Source organism: Thamnophis sirtalis, unplaced genomic scaffold, assembly GCF_051295495.1.
Source record: "Thamnophis sirtalis isolate CommonGarterSnake01/CBP01778 unplaced genomic scaffold, rThaSir2_p1.2 scaffold_1, whole genome shotgun sequence".
NCBI lineage: Eukaryota > Metazoa > Chordata > Lepidosauria > Squamata > Natricidae > Thamnophis > Thamnophis sirtalis.
Window position 1 is genome coordinate 183,929,096 of NW_028261381.1, and position 27,301 is coordinate 183,956,396.

At 53.2% G+C, this 27,301-nt stretch overlaps 1 protein-coding gene across 1 annotated transcript; it reads right to left on the bottom strand.

The window, feature by feature from the left end:
* Positions 1 to 1,657: 1,657 nt before the first annotated feature.
* ADAMTSL5 (ADAMTS like 5) lies at positions 1,658 to 27,301 on the bottom strand (the record flags this gene model as incomplete). The annotated part of the gene is given in 12 exon segments (XM_087703430.1): positions 1,658 to 1,960; positions 2,382 to 2,453; positions 4,945 to 5,206; positions 5,765 to 5,928; positions 7,359 to 7,442; positions 9,407 to 9,530; positions 10,209 to 10,336; positions 12,090 to 12,198; positions 14,013 to 14,073; positions 20,189 to 20,343; positions 23,487 to 23,547; positions 27,091 to 27,301. Coding segments are annotated over 12 exon segments (1,633 nt in total), but the record flags the coding sequence as incomplete, so codon positions are not given.

Below are 27,301 nucleotides of genomic sequence, written 5' to 3' on the forward strand. Positions count from 1 at the left end.
ACCAATCCCTGCATTCAGCCACCCCAGCGGATCCCACTAGCCCCCAACCGCTGCTCTTCGGGCCCCATCTCACCTTGCTTGCTCTCCCCTGGAGAGACCCCCCCCCACATTTTCCAATATCCTTTCTAAAATGTGTTTCACACGACTGCCCTGCTGAAACGAGGGTCTCTTGTGGTCTTGGTTTGACCGATTGAGTTTGTCAAAGAAATATAAACATGGACGTGAACACAGGAAATGGGTACGCATAAACGGGGATAGTAGGAGAGGGATGGGAGGCACGCTGGTCCACCTACGCATGCCCCCTTGCAGGCCTCTTAAGAAAGGGGTGAGGCGTGATGTTGGGATGTCATTGCTACGATTGTAGGGTTTTCCTGCTTCCATACCTGGCGCTTGTCGGAATTTCTTCTGTGCCTCTTTAAACCTTCACTTCCTGGCTTAAGTCTCGGTGGCTCCTGTCGTCCCCTGCCGGGCCTTGCTGTAAGTGCGAGCAGGAGGAGGGAAGTGGAGGTGCTGGACTTGTTCTCCAGGGAATCAGTGATTTTGCGAGTTCATTTATATTTCATTTTGTTTTTTTATTAGTCTTTTCAAATTTTAGGCTTATAAATACAAGAGAACATTTGTAATTCAGAGTTGAACTTCAAGATTTTTGGTGCTTTCTTTACTTTTTTTTTTTTTCCAAATGTTTCATTATCCAACAAGGTGACATCATCTGTTTTAGGCATGTATTTAAGTCATTGGTTTGACCACCTATTTATTTGTGTCATGCATTTATAAATCTTTAATAGTGACATTTGAGTTGGTTTATTACTTATGGTTTATGAATACATTTATTTTAAACTTAAATTATCTCCATCTGAAAGTTAAGAGAGATACTAAGTTGGAATGTAAACGGTGTGCAAAATAAGGCACTCCAGGTGGCTTCCATACAGACAGGAGAAACACGGGGTGAGCCCTACACGGAACGGGGGCCACGTAACGCTGGCAAGAGAAGGACGGGTAAACTGTTCATCCACAACGACACCCACTCAGGACTCGCTAAGGCAACGAGGTAACACCTTCAGCGCAGAGATGACAGAATCTGTTCATTTGTGGAACCCCGGGCCTTGGATAATGTTGAGTTATTGTATGTAATTTTAAAAGGCCTCTGAGTCAAAGAAAAATGGATGAAAAATTGAGGGCGGGGTTTCTTTCAATGTTATTTAATAAAAAATAAAAAATACCATCGCTAACCAGGATGGGAGCGCCTCCTTTCCGTTGGTGTCCGGGGTCAGGTCTCTCCTTCAGACCGAGGGGCTGGCGCAAGAATACCCACGAGGCAGCGGGAAACGCCCACTCCACCCGGGGGCAGCATGGGCCAAGGGAGCCAAACGGCGGAGGCCACTGGGCGCCTGGGGCTTAGAGGCGCTTGCGGGAGACGATCACGGGGATGATCCATCAGACCCCTTTTGCTTGGTCCCTGCGGGCCAGGAGAGCCTCTCGGAGTCGCCCGGCCTGGATGTGCTTCAACGGCGGCGGGATGTGCCGGCACGGTCGGTCAGAAGCCCAGCGCATCGGCGGCGGAGTTTGGCGTCTACGCTTTCCTGCCGGGCAGGGCAAACTGGGCGTCCGTGACGCGTTCAATAGTCGCGGGGCTCCCTTCAGCGGGCGGAGGCTCTCAGGCCGGGCCGGCAACGCGGGGCGGCGTCGCGAAGCAGCAAGTCTTCGCGGGGCGACCAGGGCCGGGCATAGCCGCCGCGCTGCAACAGGAGACGGTTGAGGGTCTGCTCGAAGTTGACGTGGTTCCGCGCCATGAGCAGGTACTCGTGCCGCTCCAGCAGGTGGGGGCAGTCACAGGTGTTGGGCACCCAGAGGTACTCACGCGAGCGCAGCGGGAAGCGGTTGCGGTACGTCTGCAGCACCTGCAGGTCATAGCGTGTCTCGGAGCCCACGTAGCGCTTCGAGAGGATCCGTGCGCGGAAGACTGCCGTGAAGAAGCCCGCCCGCCGGTCAGCCAGTTAGAGCAGCAGCCGTCGCCCCTCGCACCCCCCTTGTCCGCAAGGGACGATGGAGGAAACCTTCCTGGCGCGGAAGCCGGCTGCCCCGGGATGCGGACTTGGCGCGCTCCTGTTTTGCACGCCACCGCCGCAGTCCGAGGCCGCCTGCCTGCGGCTCCTCCAGTGCGCCAACGAGGCACAGCCGAAGAGCCGCTATGAGCGCGGACGTCTTCCCAGGCCATCCATGCCGATTTCTGTGCAGCCTGAATGGAGCCTAAGATGGACGGACGGACGGAAGGAAGGCGGAGGCGTGGGAGACCCGAGTTCTGTGCGGGGCGCAGCAGGAGCTCGGCCCAGCGCAGCCGATTTCTCCGTCAGCCCAGCCCGCCAAGGGGGAAGACTACCTACCGAAGTCGCTGTTGCAGTAGTGGTGGAGGCGTTGCGACTTCCCTCTCGGCGGCTCGCACTTCCCGCAGGGTCCTGCAATGCCAGGAAAGCGAGAGAGACGGTTAGGGTTAGCCTGAGCCGCTGCTGCTGCTGCTGCTGCTGCTGCTGCTGACCAGGAGAGGTTTGGGCCTCCTCCTCCTCCTCCCGGATTAAGGGCAACCGGTGGGGGTGGGGGAGCAGGGTGCTTTCCCAACGGCCTGGGGCCCACCCATCCCCTCGGACTTTTTTGATGATGCCAGCTTTGGGGGGGGGGGCAGTTCCACTACAGAATCTCAGTGATTTCTTGACTGCAGATGTCACAGCTGTGAGAGCCTGGTGGAATTTCACCTGTTCACTGTCCTCCTGTTTTACTGAGGAGCTCCTGAAAATGCAATGGGCAAAATCAACTCCCAGACTGGAAGCAACAGTGAGCAGCTCCAACCCCCCTACTTTGGGGAAGGGGAAGGGGCTGTTGGGCTGCCTGTTCCTTGTGGGGGAGAAATAGACCCCCGAGAGGCCTTTGGGGTGCCAGTTATACACCGTGTGCACAGTTATTATAGGCAAGTGAGTATTTTGACCATGTCATCCTTTGTATGCATATTTCCCCCCTCCAAGCTGCCCACAACACTTGAATGCTTAGAAGATATAAGCAGATTGGGTGGTTTGTGTAATGAGGGAGGGTATAAATGGCCCAAGGAGCTCAAGCAGCCTATACCAAAGTGTACATAATTATTAGGCAGCCCAGGATTTCTACGCTCCATGGCATGGACCGAAGTGCTCCTCCGCTGCGTGGCTATAGCCAGTAAAGGGCCTTACAGGTGGAAGAATAGTGACATGGCCCCCCTTCCTCACCTGACCTAGAGGTTCCCATTGAGGACCTTCTTTGCAGTGAAGGAAAGCAAGACACACCTCTCCGAACTGCGTCTGGGAGGGCTGTGGTGGCTGCTGCTGCACAACCAGCCCATCTCCAACGCCTCCAGAGGCTGACTCCATGGATGGGAGCCTTCTGACTGTCACTGAAAAGAAGGGTGGCTACACGGATCGTTTTCTGACTGTCAGAAATGCTTATTTGTAAAGTCCGAGTTGTTTATTATTCTCACTTTAACAGATGAAAATAAAAGAGTGAGATGGGAAGGTTTTCATTTAGTTGCATAATAATTCTGTACACTAATGGTTGCCCAATAATTGCGCACACATAGATATTCTAAGAAAGCCATATCCTCACTTTTACTTTCTTAAAAATATTGAGGTTTTGATTGACGGAGAGGACTGTAGTTATTCATAGATAAGATTAATCCTCCAAAATACAGCTTGCCTAATAATTGTGCACACAGTGTAGGCAGGTTCTCCCTGGAGAGGAAGAAGAAGAATTTTCTAATAGTAGAACCATTCCCCAGTGGGACCAGCTGCCTCGGGAAGCGGGGTGGAGGGCATCTCTTCCTTTAAACAGAGGCCGAAGAGGCACCTCTTGGGGGCTGTAGAAGAACCTTCCTACACTGGGCAGGGGATTGGTCTGGGTCGGGGGTCCCCAAACTTGGCAACTTTAAGACTTGTGGACTTTAACTCCCAGAGTTCTCCAGGCTGCAGAGCTGGAGAATTCTGGAAGTTTAAGTCATCACGTCTTAAAGTTGCCAAGTTTGGGGACTTCTGGATGAAGGGGGACTTTCACCCTTAAGCTCTGTGAGGAAAGAGCCCACTCCCCAATGCTGCCGATCTGAAGTCTCAGTGATCTGGAAGTGGTTCCCAGCGGGAAAGGAAAGGAGACCCTCACATGGCCCTCAAGTGTCTGGAAGAGAGCAGAGAAGCTCCTGCTAGACCCTTCCCTTTTTTTTTTTTACCTAAAGGTGCTGACTATCTTAAATTTTAAAGAACAAAGGATTCCCACTGATGGATGAAATGGAATATGATGTTTCTTGATTCTTTCAGGCCACAGAAATTAATTGCAAGTCAGTGAACTCTGTGCAAATCCAGGATTGAAAGAGAATGAATCCAGAGTGGAGTCTCTGACTTCCAGGGTGTTACTGGCAAGGAAATGTGAAATCAATTTCAAAAGTTAAATGGGAGGCCAGCTCAACTGTTGGAGAAAAACTGGAGAGGCGGAGCAGGGTGGGAGTGGATGACCTCAAGGCCCCCTTCCCACACTTTCAGAGTCTGAGCTTGCTAGCTAAGGGTTCACAGGGCTATCTGCCTGCCCACTCATGAGCGTCCCTTTCTAAGGAAGAGCACATGGGCCCAGCCCAACCAGCCCCCCCCCCAAAGAAAGGCCTGAGCCCTCTCCCAGGAGCAGCCCAGGGGACGACCTGTTCGGCTGCTTCTGAGCTGCATTAACAAAGAGGAAAGTAGCATTTGGGAAGTTGGGGTGGCATCGCTGGGCTAGAGGATGCTACTGAATGTCTGTGGGCCTTTGGGGGCCACAGCTGTGGTCTGGGGCCAGCTGTTCCACCTAGAAATCTGTCTTGTACATCACTTTTCTTCCTACATCTGTCAGAGGAAGAGGAATGGACAGGCTGGATGATTGGGGGGCTCCCTCCTGCCCCTGAGCTACCTGGCGCTGTAGGAGTCCTCAGGGGTGCTGGGGTGACCTTCCGCGGTGCCTCCTTGGCCATCTCCTGGGCCTTGGTGAAATGGCGCATCGCTGCTGTGGCTTCAGGAAAGTCTGCAGGCTCTTGTGTGTGCTGGGCCTCTACCTCCCTGGCCTGGGGCTGGCGCAGAGCATGGGCCTCCTCCCCCTGTGCACGGCGGACGGCCTGCTTCCTTGGCCCCCAGTACTGGTAATCTATGCTGAGATTCTCCTCCTGAAAAAGGACCTGGCAAAGATCCAGGGGTGGGGGGTGTTAGCAGAGGCCCAGGCATAGTTGCAACCCCCCCCCTCCAGCTACCCACCCTTGCAAAACTGCTCCGGGGCCCATGCCGTTTTCCTCCTTGCGTGCCAGCTTAGAGAACCAGCAGAAACCAAAGAAAGATGTTCTGTGTGCTTTCCCCACGTCTCTAGGGTGAGGCCCACGGGATCATCGGTCTGTCCCAGAGGTGGCCTTCTTTTTTGTAAATGTGTTTTTATTTTCCATTTCCATTTTCATTTCGTACAGTCACATATATACTGTGCATAACCGGGGCCATATAACATTAAACATTAAACAATAAACACAGCCATTCCTCTTGTCAACAATACCCCCCAAAATAGAAACCCAATGTACCTCTTCGACCCCCCCATACACCCTTTCTTTCGCTCCCCCCCTCCAACTTTCCATCTTCCCTCCATCATCCCCCTCTACCCTACTTCCCCTCCCAGAGGTGGCCTTCTTTGAAGGGGCTAAAAACAGCGGTTTTCCCGCTGTTTCCTTTTTTGCTAGGAGGCCCCTCCTCACCATGACAAACAGATCCTGGCTTGTGGGTCCGGCTGCCTCAAGGGTCTCGTGCCCATTAACCGTGCGAGTGTAATGCCACTGGGTGCCTGCTGCCTTGAATGCGCCTGGCTGATCCACGGCCCACTCCCCATTGAGGACATAATGCTGGCTTGCGTCCATCAGGGCTGCAGAGGGAGAGAGGCCAGGAAAGGGTCGGTTGGGGGTGGGTGGGTGGGTGGGTGGAGGGCTCCGGAGAGAGAAAGTGGCAGAGCCAGGCAGGTGGGGAGGGGGAGGGCTTTAGTTGGGACGTCTCGGTTGCTTTGAGAAGCAGCCATCTGGGCTGCTGTGCCAAGGGTTGGACTGGCACACCACACAGACCCTGTCCATGTGGAGGCTGCAGCCCCGTGGCGGCTGCCCTGTGTGGCTCAGCCTGATCCCTACTGGCTCTTTGGGTCAGAATGGGAGCCAAGGCCCTTTTGGAAACGGCCATGGCCACGTCCGCATGTCCAGCATGGGGCAGAATGAGAGCCGAGGTGGCGCAGTGGTTAAATGCAGCACTGCAGGCTACTGCTAGATCAGCAGTTCAGCGGTTCAAATCTCACCGGCTCAGGGTTGACTCAGCCTTCCATCCTTCCGAGGTGGGTAAAATGAGGACCCAGATTGTTGTTGGGGGCAATATGCTGACTCTCTGTAAACCGCTTAGAGAGGCCTGAAAGGCCTATGAAGCGGTATATAAGTCTAACTGCGATTGCTATTGCTATTGCAGAAGGCTAAGGGGAGGACAGAAGCGTGCTCAACTCCTAGATGTGGGGAGGGTCTCCGAGCGGCTTTGGCTCACCAATGGGGGGGGGGTTGTAAAAGGCTGCGACAGAAGAGGCCCCTCCTCTCTGCTTTGGACAATCCTTCACCCGAAGTGGTCCAGGGTCTCCTGCTGAAGGAGGGGGCTGCTCTAGATGACCTTGGAGGTCGCTTCCAACCCTTGCTATGTTTTTTCAGGGAGCCTGGGGGGGTAGGGGGGGGGCGGCACCTCCAGCCGCGGTGTCCTCTGACGAGGGAAAGGCTTCCCGAGATCTGGTCAGGAGAGGGAGGCAGCGCGTGCTGCCCTTCTCTGGGAGTGAGGTACCCACAGGCGGGCACTGCTGCGTCCGGAGGGGGCATTTTGCTCCCCCGTCTCTCCTTTTCTGCTTTGGGCCATTTCCTCTCCTTTGGAGCCTTCTGAGCCAGAAGCCCCCCTGCACTCACTCCCAGGCGAAGAGTGAGGAGCCCCTCTGGGGTGGCAAGGGAATTCACGCGGTCCTCACCTGAGGCCACTGAGTCCATGGCTGTGGCCTCTTTGATTAGCATGCTGAGCCTTATCGTGGAGGGTGGGGGGGTGGCACCCAGGGGCTTCAGGCTCTGCATCCCCATCACGGAACTGGGCAAAACAAGGGCCTAGCAGGATCGGATGCCCATTGCCCCTCCCTCCCTCCCTGCCCATCCTTAACCTCCGGCTGGCACTCTGCCTCCAAGGCTGCCCGCTGGGATCCCCACCCCCGCCATGGCTCTGGCAAGAGAGGCCCGAAGCGCTGGGGCTGACCTGAGCTGCAGCCAGGGGGGAAGGGCAGGGCGGACCTACCGAGATAGTTGCGGCTGTTGTCCATCACCCTGATCTCTCTGGCTCCAGCCGGGATCTGGGTCACGTTCCTGTACCCAGAGGGATCTGTTCGGGAGAGTCAGAGGGAAGCCGGTCAGAGATAGGCGGGGGCGAGGGAGATATCCGAGGAGTGGGGGCCCAAGGGAAGCGGGAGGGACCCCTGGGTGGCTTCCCAGGGCTGCTGGAGAAAGGGCCACCCTGGCCTTTGCCGCTGCTCCCACCCGGCTTCCGAGGATGGGGGCCTCCATGGCCGCTCCTGGGCCCCTCCCGACCTCTGCACTGAGGGAGCAAAGCAGCAGCCCTTGAAGGCGCTTGGACCCCCCAGAGGCTTTGGCTCCGTTGTTTCTGGATGGCCAAGCAGCTCCCTCCCTCCCCCTCCCTCCCTCCCTCCCTCCCTCCCTCCCTCCCTCCCTCCCTCCCTCCGCCTTCTCTGAGCTTCTCAGCCTTCCAGCTTCTTACCGGCCATCCGTCCTTGCCCTCAGAAGACGGTCCCTCTCTTCCTGCCCGTCACGGGTGGCCTTTGCTCTCTCTCAGCCCAGTCCCCGTGAGCTTTTCATGCTGCTCCTTTCCCCCATGACTTGGTCCCTGGTTCAGCCCTGTGTCCTCCTTGATCCCCCCTTGTTTCATCACCCGCCGCTCTCCTTCCTAAGTTCCCCCCCCCCCCGGCTTCTAGTTTCCTTCCAGGTTCTCCTGGCGGCACCCTCCCCTCCCCCGGTCTTAACTTCCAGTTATGTCACTCCAGCCACTTCTAAGACCCGTCCTCACACATGCCAGGAAGGGGGACAGGAAAATGCCTGACTTTTTTGAGGAACCCCCCCCCCCACCGGGCCATGCCAGGGTCTCCATGCCAATTCAAGGACTGGAGGAGTTCCCATGCAATGCAGCTCCGAGGAAGGGCCCATTTTCTGTCTCTTTCTGCTGGAAGATTAACCAAAGGCTGGCCCTGTCTCTTCCTTCACCCTCTTTCCTTTCTCTCCCATTCCCCCTTTCAGGGCCACGAAGGAAGCTTGCTCTGGCATCCGCTCTCCAGAGTCCAGCCTGAATCCCCTCATCAAACCTGCTCTTAGATTTAGGGCCAATCCTTTGCCAGCTGTGTCGACATGCAGTTCTCCTGCCTGAAAAATGTTGTGTCAACGTTTCCTACACTTCCTCCCCCCTCCCTCCCCCACGTCCTTCACCAAAGGAAGCAAGGACACCCCCCCCCATCCTTCAGCTTGCAAAATGCGCCCTCGGTTCTCCCCTTGTCAGAAGCGCCGCTGCACCGCCAACCGGGAGCCTCTGTTTCAGCCGCACACCCTCCCAGTTGGGTACAGATTGTATTTCCCGGTATGCGCTTGTCAGCTCCAGCCTGTGAGATTGGATGTGGCGTGTGCAGGGGGTGGGATGGGACTGGAGGGCACATTGACAACACAGGTGCGATAGAACGTGGGCCTGACATCCGCAACTCTGTCGTTTGCACAGTGGTGCGTGTGTGGTCCTTAGAAAGGTGCGATGCCTTTGGGGTGGGTGTGTCTGGATACGTTCCATTCAGACAGATCCCAGACACTTGTCCTTTCGACGAATTTCACAAGGCGCCTCTCCCACCTTAACCGTCTTTTACGTCTTGCTTTTGGCCTCCAGGGGCCCCCGGGGCCATCTGCCTGTTACTTAGGAGTATTTTTGTGTTACTCTTGCGTGCCAAGAACCTTTTAGACTCTGGTGTGACTCTATCCAGGAGTGTTCAGTGCCCCTCCATGGGCAGGAAGGATCTGCAAAACTGCGGGGAGCCCCGCTGCCCATCGCAAAGGGCTTCAGCTTATTAGGAGGAGAGTACCAGGCGCTCCGCCCATGAGCCTGGAGGTGGTGATCCTAGAGGGCACCAGGCGTCACCCTGTGCGTCAGATGGGCAAAACCCGCATTCAGGACAACCCCGGACAGCCAGCAGAGCAGCAGCAGGGGAAGAAGGGAGGGGTGGGGAGGGGGAGAGGCAAGGGGTTGTGTTGACGAACGCCAAAAGCCAAAGCTTCACCCACGTCAGCGCATTCAATCACCAGAGGCGGGAACCGCCGCCCGGATGGCTTCCTGGATGAAGACGCAGGACTCGTTCCTGCCCCCACAGACACCACAGGCATCGGCCCATGCCTCGGAGCCCAGGACCCCATCGCAGCCGGCTCTCTGAGGGATAGGACAAAGGGGAGGGGGCAATTAGAGGTGCCTGGAAGAGCCCCCCTTGTTATGGGGGGGGGGTTCAGAAAGTCCACTGCAAGGCTGCCCTGCCTCCCCGTTCCCCGCTGGAGCTGCCGCTCAGGGGGCCCTTGGGATATGGCAGGGAGACCCTCCCCAGATGAAGTGTTTCTCCCCTCCGCCCTCCCCACCCAAGGGCAAGTGCTGCTTCTGCTGATGGGCCGCTCTTCCTCCCCGGCTTTGCTCCTCTGGAAAATGAGGACCCCTGCGAGACTTTCCTTTAGTCCCCGGGTCAACAATGAGGCTGCTGAGTTTTTGTCTTGCCGTACTTGAGGAATGAGGGCTGAGGACAACCCAATGCTGGAGGATGGGAGGAACCCGGCTACCTGCCCTTCCACAGACCAAAAGCGGGGAGGGCCGGGCCCAGCCCAGGATCAAACAATCCGGCCAAAGTTCTTTATTTACTCACACCAAAACAATCTTGCTGGAATAACCTTTACTGCCCCCACCTAAACAGATATGCCCTGGGAGTTTCTGGGGAGGGGTCTCCTAAATCTCTTCCTCTGCCCCCATCCAGCTCTGGGCTTGTCTCCCTCCTTCCTGAGAAATTCCCTGGTGCCTCCATCGCACCCACCCCTCCCCCTCACAGGCACATGCCGGCTGACTCACCACGCAGCGGCCGCTGATGCAGAGTTCTGGAGATGCTGGGCTGCAGGGGGTCCCATCCAGGACTCGGCCAAAGCTGTAGTAAAAATTGTGCCCCATCGCCAGGCAGTTAAGGTCACAGAGGTTGGCAGCTGGGGGAGGGTAAAGGAGGCAGAGGGGGCATGAGAGCCGGGCAGTGGCACACAAAAAAAACACGCCCCATCCATTTGATTAAGGTGGGGGGGGGTGGCCTAAAGGTCACACAGTGCTGGACCAGACCCTTTTCAGACCCTCTCGCTGCCTTTGCTTCAGGGGGTTGACCAGATCGTGCGTTCTCCCCTGGACAGCCTCCAGCCCTAGACAGCCACAGGCAGGGGGTTCAGGCTCACTTTCCCCTCGGGTGGAAAGAAATGTTTTAAAGCACTTTCTCCCCTTTCAGCAATTTCCCACCCAGGCAATTGTAGGGCTGTGTGTGTATGTGAAGCATGCAACACACACAGATCTAGAGTTCCCGGCAGAGCCCTGACCTCTGGGGCTGCTTTGGGACTTCAGCTCTGTCTTGGCACCATTAACGCTCTCGCACGTACTTGGACCCATTCTCACCACACAGCTTTGGTGGGGTTTGCAACCCCGCTAAGCCGGTCTGTTATTGGACATCACTCTAACTCTCCACGCTTGTCCCAGTCAATTGAGTCCTACATCCGGTTTGCGATCAGAGCCCAGGATCAAGCAAAAGGCAGGCGACACGGGCTGAATCCCGCCCCTCCCACGGCCTTTTCTGCTTCCCAGAATGCAGTTTCTGGAAAGGGGCCTCCCAAGGTCTGAGCGTGGAAAGGGCAGGGGGTGCACCCAGCCTTTCCCAGGGTCACAAGGCTCTGGGGCTCCATCAACTGACGATGTCACTTGACTAGGATCTTACAGGAAAAGCCACTCTAGCAGATACCTTATCCTGAGCTGTTTAGCAAGTGACCTGGATGTCCAATGTCAAAAGCCACACAGATAAGCCACAAAACCCACGATGGGGAAGCTCGGTGGCCATTTGCAAGAGCAGAAAGCTTAACTCCTCCTGCTCTATTCTCTGGCTGTCAATCTGCCTCGTCCCAGGGTTTCCACTCTGAGGAAAGTCCCCAATCACGCTCTTCATGGGGACCCAAGGACATGTCTTTCGGTGGATGGGTAACACCTTTTAGTCTCAATGATGAGACTAAAGGTATTTGTCAGCCTCTGCTTTGCTGCTGCTTCGGCTGCCATTGAAACGGGGAGGGGGGGCATGGTATTTGGGAGGGGATTACTAATTGTGCTGGAGGAAGATTCTGGAGTTTCTGCTGCCCGTCTTACTGCGCATGCAGAGGAGGTTTCCCGCCAAGGCCAACGGCACCGACATTCCACCTGGGTGATGCCTTTCGAAGTTATCTCGCACCTGACACTTGGGAGAATTATGATTGGACTGTAACTGGGATGCCAAGGGGTGGGGAATGGGTTATTCTATATATCATTTGCTTTCGCGCCTAAATAATCAGTCTTCGCTTTGCTACGCTTCTGATCATTTATAATTAGTAAAAGTACACTTGATTTCTATCAATGGAGTCTCGTGGTTTTCTTTCCTAATTGTTCAATGGAGGAGTGCTGACAGTGATTTTCTTTAAAAAGGGGGAATATTCCTGCCTGCCAGTCAATGTTTATAAAGGTAGGAAGTTATTTAGGACATAGGTCTCCAAGCTATGAAGCTCCATCCCCTCAGGATGGCCCTCGCCTTGACTCTGCAGCTGGAGAAAGCTGGTCCTCATGATCCGGGCGGGCCCAGCACTGGGTTCCCCAAAGTGAAGCTGGAAAGAACCCCACGGCCAAGCCCCCCACCTCCCCTAGTGGCCGTGAGGGCCTGGCCGCCCTCACCAATGCTCTCACCTCCATGGAAGGGGACCCACTGGTACTGGGCCTGCCCCGCTAGGATGGGCTTACTGTTGTAGAGAGCGCACTGCATGGCCCTGAAGGGGACAGTGCCAGCTGGGCAGGCCTGTTGGAGAGAGGGAGGAGACGGGAAACGGCCACTGTTAGAACGCGGCTGCGATGGGAAGATGGGAAGAAAAGACATTTCCAGGTTGACTTCCTTCCTTCCTTCCACTCACTCGCTCACTCGCTCACTGACACGCCCCCCAGACAAGGTAGCCCATAAGAGCCAACCAAACAAGAAGACCAATACTCTAATCCAGAATCAGAGAGTAATAAAACTGTAACAAACTTCATAAGCATAAGCTTCATAAGTAACATCAGGGCCCCTAGATTGTCCATGACCTCTGACCTCCCCAATAGGGACTGGAAAAAAAAACATCTTTAAATGGTGCTGTCATTAAACACCTGATCTTATCAGTTTTCTTTTTTTTTTGTTTTGTTGCTACGGTCGTTAAGGGAATCACCCACGACAGTTAAACGAGACATCAGGCCACTGGCTTCCCTCTTGACTTTGGGAATGTGACCACACGGCTGTGGCAAATGGGCACCAGCTGCCAAACTCCCAAATTGTGATCACATTGATCGTGGGGACGTTGCCATGGTCATAAGTGTGAGGATTTATTCAATGATTTTTTTCAGTAGCATTGTTACTGCAAATGAATGATTGTTAAACAATAAAATCAACAACAAGCTTCACACGTCAGCCTATCAAATACGTAGATTACTAAGTGGGAGCAGCCTCTCGATGGAACGGCTTTCCTCCAGGGGGTTTCGGTTGTTCCATCCCCGGAGGCTTTTAAGAAGAGGCTTGGACGGCCACCTGTCTGAAATGGTACAGGGTTTCCTGCTTGGGCAGGGAGGTGGACTAGAAGACCTCCAAGGTCCCTCCCAGCTCTGTTATTCTGCTAACTCTGACATGTTTTTAAGCAAAAGTCCTGGAATACAAGGCTGGACGTTATGCATCTTGAACGTAAGCACAAACACACAAGGCCCCAGTGCTCTTTGTGTCTACCAGAAACTTTGGGCAGAAATTGATCCCTGCATTCTGGACCCATTCTGAGCGGCGTAGTGGCCTAGTGGTAAAGACGCTTCCCTCCCACTCAAAAGTTCAATTCTAGGCAGTGGCAGATAGCAATATAGCAATAGCAGTAGACTTATATACCGCTTCATAGGCCTTTCAGGCCTCTCTAAGCGGTTTACAGAGAGTCAGCATATTGCCCCCAACAATCTGGGTCCTCATTTTACCCACCTCAGAAGGATGGAAGGCTGAGTCAACCCTGAGCCGGTGAGATTTGAACCGCTGACCTGCTGATCTAGCAGTAGCCTGCAGTGCTGCATTTAACCACTGCGCCACCTTGGCTCTTGGTGGCTCAGATGTTTCTCGCACAGAGAAAGTCTCTGCTGAGAGCTCTGTGGGCATCAGGAAGGGCATCTGACCAGTAAATCTCGGCTCCATTCATTCCTTCTTGCCAGGTCTATCCCAAATTGAGGGATTACAGAGCCATAAAAAAGGGAGGGGGGAATTCCAGGCCTATAATAATCTGGAAGGATTCCCCATTTATGAGGAGGGGGTCTGGGCAGCATTCAGCTGGTCTGTCTCTTCATAACTTGGGTGTACACTTGTTATGTCCACACTGCTGGTGACCACAAAGCCACGCAGGAACCATGGGACTGTTGGATTTCCTTGCAGGCCATGCCAGCAAAGGTTCCCTCGAGCATCCAAGGATTGTGGTCAATCCAGGACCCCCAAGTGCCTTTTTCCTTCTCCCCACCCCACCCCCACCCAACAACCGATGCCTGCAAGAGGCTTCCAGGCTCATGGTTAAGCCCACCTGCCCCTATCAAGACGGGCTTAGCAGGGGAGAGGAGGGTACTCACTTTCTGCTCACAGATGCGATACTGCCTGGCCTCCGCTCGGCAAAGTTCTTCTCCAGGGAGCCTGTGGCTCAAGAGAAAGAGAATGAAATTAACAGAACAGAATTGGAAGGATCCCATCCTCCCTGGGCAGGAAGCCCTATACCCTTTCAGACAAACTGTTGTCTAACTTCTTCTTTAAAACTCCAGTGTTAGAGCATTCACAGCTTCCGAAGGCAAGTTGTTCCATTGGTTAATTGTTCTCAACGTCAGGAGGTTTCCCCTTAGTTCTAGGTCGGTTCTCCCTTTGATGACTTTCCATCCATTGCTTCTTGTCCTGCCTTCTGGTGATTTGGAGAATATACTGTAGCTTAACCCCTTTTTCCTATGAAAGCCCCTTAGATATTGGAACACTGCTATCATGTCACCCCCTAGTCCTTCTTTTCAGTAGATTAGACAGACCCAATTCCTGTGACCTTCATATATTTTAGCTTCGAGCCCCCTAAATGTTTTTCTCTGCCCTCTTTCCAGAATCACATCTTTTTGATATTGTGGTCATCAAAACTGGATGCAACATTACAAAGACATAATAAAATGGTATTAACCAGTGGTGGGTTTCAAAAATTGTTGAACCTACTCAGTGGGTGTGGCCTCCTTTGTGGGACTGGCTTGCCGCCCATGTGACCGGATATGAAGATGCCGACGACACTTGTCAGAACCACCTTAAATTACCTCACACTCAGCACTGGCATGCATAAGAATATGATGTAAACTTGTTTTTTAAAAGGTATCTTTGGTTTGCGTTAAAACAACTTCAACACACGCAATGTTCTGATTGCACCACAAACGCAGTAGTCATCCTTACCTTTCACAGAGGCACTGAGTTTTATAAACAGGAGCATGACAGTGTAGAATAATCATATCCAAGGACCAGGGGTGGGTTTCAAAATTTTTTGGAACCTCTTCTGTAGGTGTGGCCTGCTTTCCGGGTCCACTGGTGGAACCTCTTCTAACCGGTTCGGTAGATTTGACGAACCGGTTCTATTGAATAGGTGGGAACTGGTAGGAACCCACCTCTGGTATTAACGCTTTATTTCTATCCATCTGTTAACACAGCCGAGGATTGTATTGGCTTTTTTGGCAGCTGTAGCACATTGCTGGAGTCCAAGATCCCTCTTGCAGTTATTGCTATTGAGCCAGTTTTTATCCAATGTACTTGGACATTTGATTTTTCTTGCCTAAGTGTAAAATCTCAACTTTTCTTAACTTTGCCATCTGCAAATTTGATGAGTTCCCCTTCTATTCCCTCCTGTAAGTCATGAAAACGTTGAAGAGTACTGTGCCTAAGACGCAACCTTGTGGTATCCTGCTGATTACTTCCCTCCATGTAGATGTAGTACCATTAAGGACTACTCATTGAATAGTTTCTCAGTCAGTTACAAATCCATCTGGTGGTGATGCTGTCTATGCCATTTTTCTGACTTACCAAGAAGGAGTTTATGGTCTACTTTGTCAAAAGCCTTACTGGAGTCCAAATATACTATGTCCACGGCATTTTGCTGGTCCACTATTTTGTCAAAGAATGAAATAAGATTTGTCTGGCATGATCTGTTTTTGAGAAACCCATGCTGGCTTCTGGTTATAACCCTGGTTGAGTGTTCTCCGCTGGAGTGGCCCCGCTCACTGGCTGGAGAGCCACAAGGGAAGCAGTCAGCAGAGCGGCACCTGTTGTGGCCACTATCACTGCCTTCCCGCCCTTTGTGAGGTAGACGTCCTCTGTCCACGGAGGCTCTTCCCACAGCCAATAGCCATTCTCCTTTCCCCAACCACCTTCTTCCATGACTGCCTCCAAAGCAATCTAACCTGAGGAATTTTACCTAAGAATATTGGGAGAACAGAGTCAGCGCTGTGAGACGTGCTTCTCCAACAACCACAGGAGATTGAAATGAGGCGACTGTGTTATTTCCAAAGCTAGCAGGTCACAGGCACCCACAGGTCTCACGAGCAAATGAGGGGAAACGTTACGGATGCAATTATAAGGCACAGCCTCATGCAATGGCATCGTTTAGCAACAGCCAACCTGCCGGTTCCAGATACTGTCATGGTCCCAGGACTGTGCAGGGAAGATGGGAGTGCCAGGCAAGCAGGCCTGTGGGGGGCAGTTTTGGGTGGGCCGGGTGTGCTGCAGGCAGGGGCTGCTGAGCAGAGGCAGGGGCTGCTGCCGTGCGGGCGCTCCAGGCCTCGGGTGGCTGTGCAAGTACTGTGCAGGGGGCAGGAGGGGGCCATGGGCAGGGACTACAGAGAGCAGGTGGACGAGTGGGTACCATGGGGGGGGATAGTGGAGTGGTGTGAGCAGGCTTGGAGTTTAGATGCAGTTGCACCCCCCCCCCCGACCCCTACAATCCTCGTTCGAGAGCGACTCCCCTACCAGAGCCCCCAATGCCTTCAACAGGGGCAAAGCTTCTAACGTGCTGCCTTCGCTGGGAAAGGGAGACAGTCCAGAGATATATATCCAAATGCCTGTGGAGGGGCGGCACCTGACTCAACAGCTGTGACTGTGGGAGGGATCCAGGATCACAGGTGTGAACCTGCAGTGTGTGTGCTGTAGCCGTCAGAAAGGCCAAAGCAGTCCTGGGCTGCCTCAACAGAGGGGTATATCACTGAGACCACGGGGAGTGACAGCCACCATTTTACACAGCGTTAGTGAGGCCGCCAGGAATGCTGCCTACAATTCTGGTCACGATGACAGAAAAAAGGTCCTCAGAAAGCATGGTGGGGAGACTAGAGGAGCTAAATCACGTGATGAGTGGTGGAGGGAATTAGTTGCATCTAGCCCAGCAAAGAGGAGGTTGGCTGGGGGAGGGGGAACAATAATTGCCACAGAGAAGGGGGGGGGTTGAATTATTCTTCAAAGCAGCACAGAGCAGGCCAAGAAGCAACGGGTGGAAGCCTTTTAAAGAGGGATCCAACAACCTACAAGTAAGTCACCTTCTGACAATTAGAACAAATAATCCATGGAATAGCTTGCTTCTATGGGTGCTTCATCACTGGAGAGTTTCAAAAATAGGCTGGAGGACCATTTGATTGGAACGGTGTAAACTCTCCTGCCTTGAGCAGCGGGTTGGACTAGATGACCCATGAGATCCCTTCCAACCTTGTTATTCTATATCCTATGAAATGAACCCACTATAGATTGGTATTTTAGACGTCAGCCGATTGAGAACGGAACCTTCAGTCTGAATCTCACACTGTACTACTCAGTACATAAAAAGAGAGAAGGAACAGCACTATTTTTTATATTTGGGAATAGCAAGAGAGCTAAAAAAAGGACCATGCCATCATCTTCCTACCAGCAGACAAAGGCCAGACTACAGTTATTCTGGACAAGTCACAATATTTACAAAAAGCAAAAGAACTACTAGAAGACACTTTCATCCCAATAAACACTAACACAATACAAAAACTAGACAACCTGATCAAGAGACCCTCCAGGGACCTGACTAAGGAAGGTCAAATTATGAAAGGGGGACAGTGGTGGATGAGAAGGATCCCTCCTCCCGTGTCTCTGGCGAGGCCCTAAAAGACACAAGCCTGAAGTACCTCTCCATCCAATCATATCATTCCTGGGGACCCCACCGACAACATCGTAAAATATAATTGTAAGAAGAAGAAGAAGAAGTAAACACTCATCAACTCCCCACTACCTCAATCAGAGACCTGGCTGTGGATGAGGACAAAATCAGGGTCTCATGAGGTGTCAGAGCCCCTTTCTACAGATCCAGAATTAGCCAAAGAATCTTATGAGCACATTGCTCCACACACAGCACACCCGACTTAACTAACTACACAAAGATCAAAACACCCAGGATTATGGCTCTCACAAACCTCTGCCTAAACACATGTTTCAAATTTGATACACAAACGTACCAACAAATTAAAGGTACACCTCTGGCATCACTGCTTTCAGGACTTACAATGGAGGTTATTAGGCGACATCTAGAAGCCACAGCACTCTCACAGATACAATCCAAAACACTGATCAGATATGTAGATGACGCCTTCGCCATAATAAAAAAGACCAATCAGAAAGAGAAAATACAACTCACTACCCTTCCTGGCCATCCTGGCCATCAGCAAAAACCACAATGGCAAACTAGAAACAGACGCGTACAGAAAAGCCACCCTCACCAACCAAGCGCTCCACTACCAAAGCAACAACCCAACCTCCCACAAGAGAAGCTGTGCAAGAACTTTATGTCGATGGGGACAAACTCATTGCAGCAACCTTGAAAAGCAGAAAGACAGAACATCTAGACAGCAAATCCCAACAAAATGGACATCCGCAGAACTTTCTCAAAATGTGCCTGACCGGTCAACCCAACACAACGCAATCAACACAAGCCCTAAAAAGAATAACACTGCCATCTATCAAGAACATCTCAGAAAACACCAACAGAATATTATTACTAGCAATAGCCATAGCAGTTAGACTTATATGCCGCTTCATAGGGCTTTCAGCCCTCTCTAAGCGGTTTACAGAGTCAGCATATCGCCCCCAACAACAATCCGGGTCATTATTATTATATACTTTATTCATTAAACATGAAACTCAGCCAACTGAACATTCAAAAATGCACTTCAAATACCAGTGACTGGTGCTAATGGTTGATACGGTTTGCTGCCAGAGTCCTAGGTATCAACCAAGGACCTTCTTAAAATCTAAGTTGTTCCGAGTAGCGCAGTTTTTGCAGTTCTGCTGGTGTTGTTGCAGGAAGCTGCAATTTGTGAATGTATCTTGTAAAATTCTTGGACATGGTGCCAAGGGCCCCAATGACAATGGGCATCACTGTTACATGCTTCATCCACAGCCGTGTAGTTTCGATGGCCAAGTCGCCATATTTCATTATTTTTTCTAGTTCTTTTTCTTCGACTCTGGCGTCTCCAGGAACAGCGATATCAATAAACTGTACACCTCGGCCCTCGACAACCGTGATATCTGGCGTGTTGGGCTCCAAATGACGATCCGTTTGTATTCAAAAGTGCCACAAGATCTTCACCTTCTCATTTTTGATAACTTTTTCCACTTTATGTTCCCATGATTTTCTGGATACAGGTAGGGCATATTTTTTACATAATGACTAGTAGATTAATTTAGAAACTCGGTCATGTCTAGTTTAGCAATCCGTTTGTGCAATTTTGCTGCATTCACATATTGAACGTGAAACAGTTTCGACTTTGTTATTGCAAAGTCAGCAGTTTGGGTTGTCAGTGGATTTTTGTATCTTCGCTTTCACGACCTTCGTTTGTAGGGCTTGTTCCGTTTCTTTCTTGATAATTCCCATTATCAATAGTCCCCTTTGACCACCCGGCCCTATCCTACAATCCTACAAAATGCAATCCAGTGGTGAAAAAATGCAAGGCATTACATTGGGCAAGAAAAACCAAATGCACGGATATAGAATGGGGGGGTGGGGTAGGGGTAGTAGCAACTGTGAGAAGGATCTAGGAGCCCCAGTGGGCAGTCACTTAAGTACAAGGCCGCAGTGTGCGCCAGCTACCGAAGCAGCCAATGCACTCCTAGACAGCATCATCAGAGGGAGAGTAGCAAGGTCACATGAAGCGGTAGTACTGTATACTGCATTGGTCAAACCACATTTGGAATACTTTGGTCAGCTTTGGTCACCATGATACAAAAAAGATGTTGGGATTTTAGAAAGAGTGCGGAGAAGAGCCACAAAGATGATTAGGGGATCGGAGGCAGTTGCAGGAATTGGGTATATCTAGTTTAATGAAAAGAACTAGGGGTGTCATGATAGCAGTCTTCCAATATCTAAGGAGGGGATACCACAAAGAGGAGGGGATCAACCTATTCTCCCAAAGTGAGTAAAGGCAGGTCAAGAGATAATGAAAATAATCAAGGAGAGAATCAACCTAGAACTAAAGAGAAATTTCCCGACAGTGAGAACAATTAACGAGAAGGAACTGTGCTTGTTTTCAGAAGTTGTAGGAGCTCCATCACTGGAGGATTTTAAGAAGAGACTGGACAGCCATGGGGTCTCCTGCTTGAGCAGGAGGTAGAATTAGAAGACCTCCAAGGTCGCTTCCAACCCCTCCCACTTATGGTTGTTATACTTGTTATTATGTATTCTGATGGGTCTTTTCCCTGAGCAGCTACGTCTAAACAGGTCTCGTGTGCCCACCTGATACACCTCCGGATCCGGAAGGAGACGCCGTCCCCGCAGGTACTGGAACAAGCACTCCAGCTGCCCCAGTGTGTCCATGTCCCATGGGCTGCTTGCTGTTGGTGCTGGGGCTCTGATTCCCCTTCAAGGTCCAGTGGGCCATTGTTTCTCCCCTACTTAAAAGAAGATGGCAAAGACACCAGTGAAGAGACATGCACCAACCCAGCCACCAAAGTGTGTGTGTGTGTGTGTGTGTGTGTGTGTGTTATTTCTGATTTTGCCATGAATTCCCCTATTGAGCAACTCTCAGTTGGGAGCAAGACCATGTCTTCTCCTCTATGTCATCCTGAGGCAACCTCTTAGGACGTGTCCAGTTAGTCCTTGGCCATGTGGGCCAGTGAGGGATGTGGGGCCAGAGCAGGCATAGTGCAAATGAAGAGGGAAGCTGTGAGAAGGCTGGTCCCTGGCCGGGGTACCGCAAGAGTCAAGGGAACCCCCAAGGGTTGGTGGAAAGAGCCCCCCCAAGAGGGAATTCCCCCAGATTGAAGGGGCCAAGAAAGGGCAGCCCTGAGGAGGCCAGGTGGCCACGCGGTCACTGCATGGGAGAAGTGAAGGGGGCCCTACTCACAGGAGGTGTCTCTCGCAGGCCAGGGCAACCTCCTGAGAGTCATCAGGCTTCTTCCCTCCCTTCCCCACCACACACCCCGGCTCCAGCCCTGGATGGACAGCCTGGCCTTCTCTAACTCCTCCCTCTGCTGGCAATGGCAGGGGATGCCCTCTCTGAAGCTGCTGGGGCAATGAGATGGACTCGAGAGACCCTCTTTGGGAACGCTTTGTGGTGAGATTTCCTGTTCCTGAGGCTTCCTACAAGGTGCCTGCCTCAAGGGTGGCTCCTACGGATCTTGGCCATCCCTGTTTTGCCTCTGCTCTCCTGATCAGCACCCAGTGAAGACAACATTTTGCAGCCAGCTGTCCTCTTTGGTTCAATGGACGGACGGACAGACTGCTGCTCTGGATGGGGCCTCCCCCTTTCCATCTTGTGCTCTGCCTGCCAGCTGGCAGGGAGAAAGGAAGGATCATGCCAGAGGTGGGTTCCTACCAGTTCGCACCTATTCGGTAGAACCGGTTCGTCAAATCTACCGGACCGGTTAGAAGAGGTTCCACCAGTGGACCCGGAAAGCAGGCCACACCTACAGAAGAGGTTCTGAAAATCTTTGAAACCCACCACTGGATCATGCCCCCTCCATGCAGGCATGACCTGGTCCATGAAGGGCCGTGCCTGCTCCTGAACAATCAGACCCGCTCTCCCTCCCCTCCATTTTGGGAGAGCTACTGGACGCTTCCCCACCCCCACCCCGAGATGTCCTCAGCGGCACAAAGGAGCGCTTTGACTGCCCTTGTGCCGCTGACGGATGGCTGCCAGAACAGCTCGTGGGCGACCATGTTGTAGAGTGGTATCTCCCCTCCCTCCCCCTTCTCTGCTGCAGATGCCCAGCACAGGGGCAGATTACCATTGTCGCTTCGTAGCACGGATTGAACGGAGAGGTGAAGGTGCCCCCCCTCCAAGGGCCCTCACCATCTCCTCTGCCCTCTGACCAAGGAAAAGGCACCCGATGGCTGGGCGTGAGGAACCCCTCGTGGAGCCTGCAGTTGACCCATTGTGGGCAGCAGGTGAGGTGCCTCTGCTGCATCTGGTTGCCTAGTCTTTGCCAACTTTTGTTCCTTGTTTTTATAATGGCATTGTTATCTTTCTCTTTGGGAGTCAATGGGAACTGGGTGGCACACATGTTTATGAAACAAACAAACACATTGATTGGCATGAGGTTCTGTGTCTCGTCATGAACTGATCATGATGGGTGCCAGGCTGGATCAGGGTAGCCAACCAAGCCCATCAGCTGTGCCAGCACTTGGTTGGCTGCTTGGCACTGGTGGGCGCTTTTCTGAAGCATTTTCTTGCCCCCGGGCCTCTGGCAGCCACGAGGGAGCATGGGGCTTCTCAGCACAGTGACCAAATTTTCTTGGGGGCGGGGGGGAAATACAAAGCTGAAAAGGAGGCTCATAAGGATTAAGAAAATGCTAGTGTTTAAAACTTCACTTTACAAAAGAGAATTCAAGAACAGAACCAAGAAAACAAATAACTAAATTAAATCAACGATGAGCTCCAACTCCAGTTTTAAATTAATAAAGATTAAAAATAGATTTAAAAAACTAACACAAAGTGAAACGTGTAAAAAATAAAAAAGTGCAGAGATTTTTTTAATAAACACACACATAAAAGGGGAAGTCATAAAGAAGCAACTCTCCCTTCATCAGGACAATTCTGGTAACTGATCACTTTCTCTTATCCTATCACAACAGATCTCTTCTTCCCATATCTCACTTCATTTCTTACCTACCAATTCTTAAAGCTTCGTCATTCAGTCCTACTAACAACGGAAGTCCATTAAGAATGACAAGAAATAACACCTATATATTAACTTCATTCAAATAAACCAACTTTATATTCCTTTACGTTTAACAGTCATTTATCATTTCCCAAAAAATCACAGTTTGTCAGTTTCTCTACCAGGATTTCTTAGGAGATTTGGATAATCTGGGAGTTCTTACTTGAGGGACAAATGGCAATGCTCGAATTCTCCTACTCAGACGCATCATATCGGCTGCCTGAGGGAGCGTCTGGGATAGGCGGAAGGAAGATGAGGGGGGCAGCCAGCAGAAAAGGGGGGTCACAGTGGTGATGGCGGCACCCAAGGAACCAGGCTAGGGACAGAAGCCCTCCTCCACGGGGCCACTGACAGTCAGTGATGACTTGATGGTCCATAATCATCATTTATCGTCCCATGTTCTGCTGAAGTCAAAGGACACCACGTTCGCCCTGTTCCCTGGCCAATTGAATGGGTTATCCTGTCAAAAACGGTCTGCCTTATTCTTGATAGAGCCCTGCTGGCTCCTGCCAAGCCAGACATTCTTTCCTTCTTACAGCATAAAATCTGTCGTCCTGGACCGTCAAGTGTGACCGTCAAGCTGATTGGCCTGCAATGACCTCAGTCCTCTTATTTTCCCTTTCTAAAGGCAGAAACAACACCTCCTTTCTCCAACCCTCTGGCACAGGCTCTGCCCTCCGTGGCCTCCAAACCTCTCCTCCTCCTCCTCCTCCTCCTCCTCCTCCTCCTCCTCCGCCGTGAGAGCAGGCGGCCAGTTCCTGGGTGCTGTCAGCAGAGTGGGCCCAAAGCCTCTCTGCCTAATGGGGGAGTGGACTGAAGGGGAGTCACCCAGTTCTGGAGAGCATTTCTGGGTTTGGGCTGGGTGGACTCACCTGAACTGTGCACGCAAAGACCAGGCCAATCAGGAGCAGGGCCCTCCAGCCAGGCAGCTGCCTGCAGGGAAAAAACAGAGGGAAGTGAACATTTCCAAATCTTTTGTCAGGAAGGGAAGAAAACACTTTGCCAATATCTTGCAAGCTTAGAGAAAAACTGGCCAAACTGTGGTGGCAAAGATATGCCAATGCTTGGACAATCCGCCTTGAGACTCTCAGCAAGACCACTCACCTCCTTCTGATGCAGAGTCTCCCCCCATCCCCACTTCTGCCCCTTTATGATGCACAGCCTCCCCCACCCCAGTTCTCCCCCCTCCCGACCCCCAGTTCCCAGCCTAGGGGCCGATGTCTGCCCTCCAGGGGCCCCGAGAGCAGAACAAGAAGAGAACAGCAGAGCTAGGAGAGAGAGAGCAGGTGAGCGACGAGGCTCTTCCCTGCCCTCAGCCCTTTGCAGCTCTGCAGGAGGACGGCTGGCGGGGGTTCCAGGGCAGCTTCCAAACGGAGGGTGGAAATTGTGGTAGAGAAGAATTGGGAGCAAAAAGTGCCCGTCAGAGAGAGAGGATGCGGCGTCCCAGAAAGCAGGGAAGAATCTCGGTCCGTGTCTTGGCCATCCCTCAGGGGGAAAAACTGGTTGAAGGCTGCCTTGCCCTGCGCTGACTATGTGGGCCAAGCATCGCCTGAGTCCCCCGGCAAGCACAGCCACGAGGGACCTGCACTGGCAGCCTCCGCCCTGAAGGCCGGACCTGACTCCGAGCAGCCGGCAAAGAGGCTGCTTTTTCACAGGATCCGGCAGCAGCAGCAGCAGCAGCGGATCCTCAGTGCAGGTCTTGGCCAGCTGTCGTGGCCTTGTGGGGAGGGGCTTCTCCCCTCAGTGAGTGGTCATCTTGTCTGGTCAATCTGTTTGCGCCCCGCCTTGGAGAAGGCGAACTGTGACTTAAAGGGTCCACCACTAAGTTTAAAAAGCAATGCAAACTCCTGTTGAAACAAGGCTGTGGATGAAGACAAGTGCTGGAAATTCAACCGAGTTTGGGAGAACAATCCTCCTTAATGTGGGTGTCCCCCCCCCCACAATGCTTTTGATCCTTGAGCCTGCCATTCCAGGACCCCTGAGGAGGGGACCAGCCTCCCAGCTCCCTCAGCGATGGATGGGGGCTCCTTGGGCTGCCAGCCCCCCACCTGCCCTCCCACTGTCTGGAGCACCTAAAGGAAAAGGCTGTCGCCTGGGACAGGCAGAAAGGGGTTCCTCCATGTGGGGCTAAGGGGAGTGGCTGGTGGTGGGGGCCGTTCTCAGTGCAGAGGTGAACAATATACAGATCGATTACAGGCAAAAACATTTTGAGCAATTATCTGCCACCAAGTATTTTTCACCCTGAGTGACCACATAGATGCGTGATGGTGAACCTATGGCACGCGTGCCGCAGGTGGCACAGGGAGCCACTGGTTAGGCCACGCGAGGCGTTGCCCTGTCAGCTCCAGCACACGTGTGTGTGCTGGCGAGCTGACTTTGGCCTTCATTTTCGGCCATTTTTCACCCTCCGGAGGGTTTCCTGAAGCCTCCAGAGGGTGAAAAACAACCCAATGTGCAAACCGGCAATTCGGGAACAAGCTTCTGGTTTGTGTGTTGGGACACTTTTCTCCCTCCGGAAGCTTCCCGAGGGCCTCGGGAGGGAACAGTTTCCCCCCTCCCCAGGCTCCTAGAAAGCCCCTGGAGGCTGGGGAGGGTGAGAAACAGGTCCACCGCGCACAAAAAGTGGGGGGAGGGCGGGGGTCGCATGTGCATGCATGCAAGGGATGGGCACGCCTACACACGACCCCCCCCCCTGCGCTCCCCTTGCTTTTGGCACGTGATGGGGAAAAGATTAGCCATCAGTGACAGAGACGGACTGAAAGCAACATGGTCTCAACTTTCATGTCATATCATCCTGAGCAAAGCCAAGGGCAAACTGGGGGAATTACATGGGGTGATGTCCTTTTCAGGGACCAGGCACATGGGGAGAGGGCCAAGTCCTCTGAGGGATAGGGGGCGCTCGGAGGAGCCCCTTTTGCCGCCTGGGATCGGCACCAAGAAAGGGCCTCAGGGTTTGAAACCGATGGATCTGCCAGCCACAAAGCAGCCGTCTGGGCTGCCGGATTCCAACCGCCGCAGCCATCCAGAAGAGCCGCCATGTGGGCGTGCCCTGGAGATCAGCCAAGTGGGCCAGCAGCTGTCCTACGTGCAGCCCCCCCCCTCACTAGGGACATCACAAGGGGTGGTTGGGGATCTCCCTTAAGACCCTGGGGGTGGAAGAAAGGTCCCCTTCCACAATGTCACAACAGCTCAGCTTCTGTGGCTCTCCGTAGGTCCTCAGCCAGGAAGAATTGGGGGTGACGGGGGCGAGAGAGCACGATTTAACTGGCACACAGGGGAGTTTCAGTGTTGCACGAAGCAGAAGAGGCAGCCTTCTTGTTCTTCCACCAGGTCCCAGGCTTTGCTGGAAGGTTCAGCCTCCCTGCACAGGTGGCATTTCCAGCCCAGGGACCCAGAATGGGAAGGAGGCAGTTGGGGGAGGGGGGGGCAGAAAGGGCAGCTCCTGCGAGGCCTTGTGGCCTTTGGAAAGAAGAGCAGGAAATGCAGGGACCAGGCAGAACCCGAGGGGTCAACCTACTCTCCAAAACACCAGACAGCAAGACAGGAAGTAATGGGTGGAGGATCATTAGAGAGAGATCCAACCTCGAATTAAGGAGACGTTTCCTTCTTGTGAGAACAATTAACCAGCGGAACAACCTGCCACCAGAGGTTGTGGGTGCTCCATCACTGGAGACCTTGAAGAAGAGACTGGACAGCCACTTGTCTGGAATGGCCCGGGGTCTCCTGCTGGGGTACCAAAAGACCTTCAAGTTCCCTTTCAACTCTCTTATTCTGAAGCAAGAGGCTGGCAAAGGCCGCGGATCGCCAGCCAGAAGTCCTGAGTGCGAACCCTGAGCAGAAACCACGCTAGATCCTCCCCGCGTCTCGCCGAGGAAAGAGCGGCTTCTTTCGTTTTCACTTTCTCAGATCAGCTGACTTAACCTTATTTGCTCCCTCAGCTCAAGGGGCTCCTAGCCCAGGAACAGCGCGGGTTGGGGGCCGCTTCTCACCAGCTAGCATAAGAGGGGCGCCCTTTGCTCTGGAAGGGAGAAAGGAGAGTTAGGAGCGGCCCGAGGTCTCCGCTTCTAGGCAAAGGGCGAGCAGCGCAATGGGACAGATCCGCGACGCTTGCTGCTCTTGCCGCCGCCGCCGCCGCTTTGGAGGCAGCTCCGACTTGCACAGCGGCGCTCGGTGACAGCTCGCAGCTGCACGGGCGGGCCCGGGGCTCCCGCAGCTGCACTGCCTTCCCAGCCCCGCGGAAGCCAGGCCGACGGCTCAGCGTAGCGGCCGCAGCAGCAAACAAATATCTCCAGCAGCCTCCAGAAAACAGCCGGGGATCTGCGGGCAAGAAAGAACCGCGCCAAGACCCGGGTCACGGCCGGCAGCGGGAGGGGGTCCGACGGCCCCAGGTCTCCCTGCGAATGAATTTCTCCGGCCACGATGCCCTTGTGGCAGCCGCTGAAGGGCTGGCGCTGAGCAGACGGGACGGCTACTCACCAGAAGCTGAGCACGCCAGAAGCGGGGCCCCGTGGTTGCATCACCCACAGCCCTCGTGGCCTAGAGTAGCACCGGGGAAAGCCGTCCGTGCGCTCCCCTTGGGGCTTCATACCCACAGGAGCCAGGAAGAGGCTTTGACCAAGTCAATCCCGGGTGTGCACCCGCCCTGCGGAAAGTCCCCCGCGTTTCTTTCCTGCTGCTCTCCCACCGA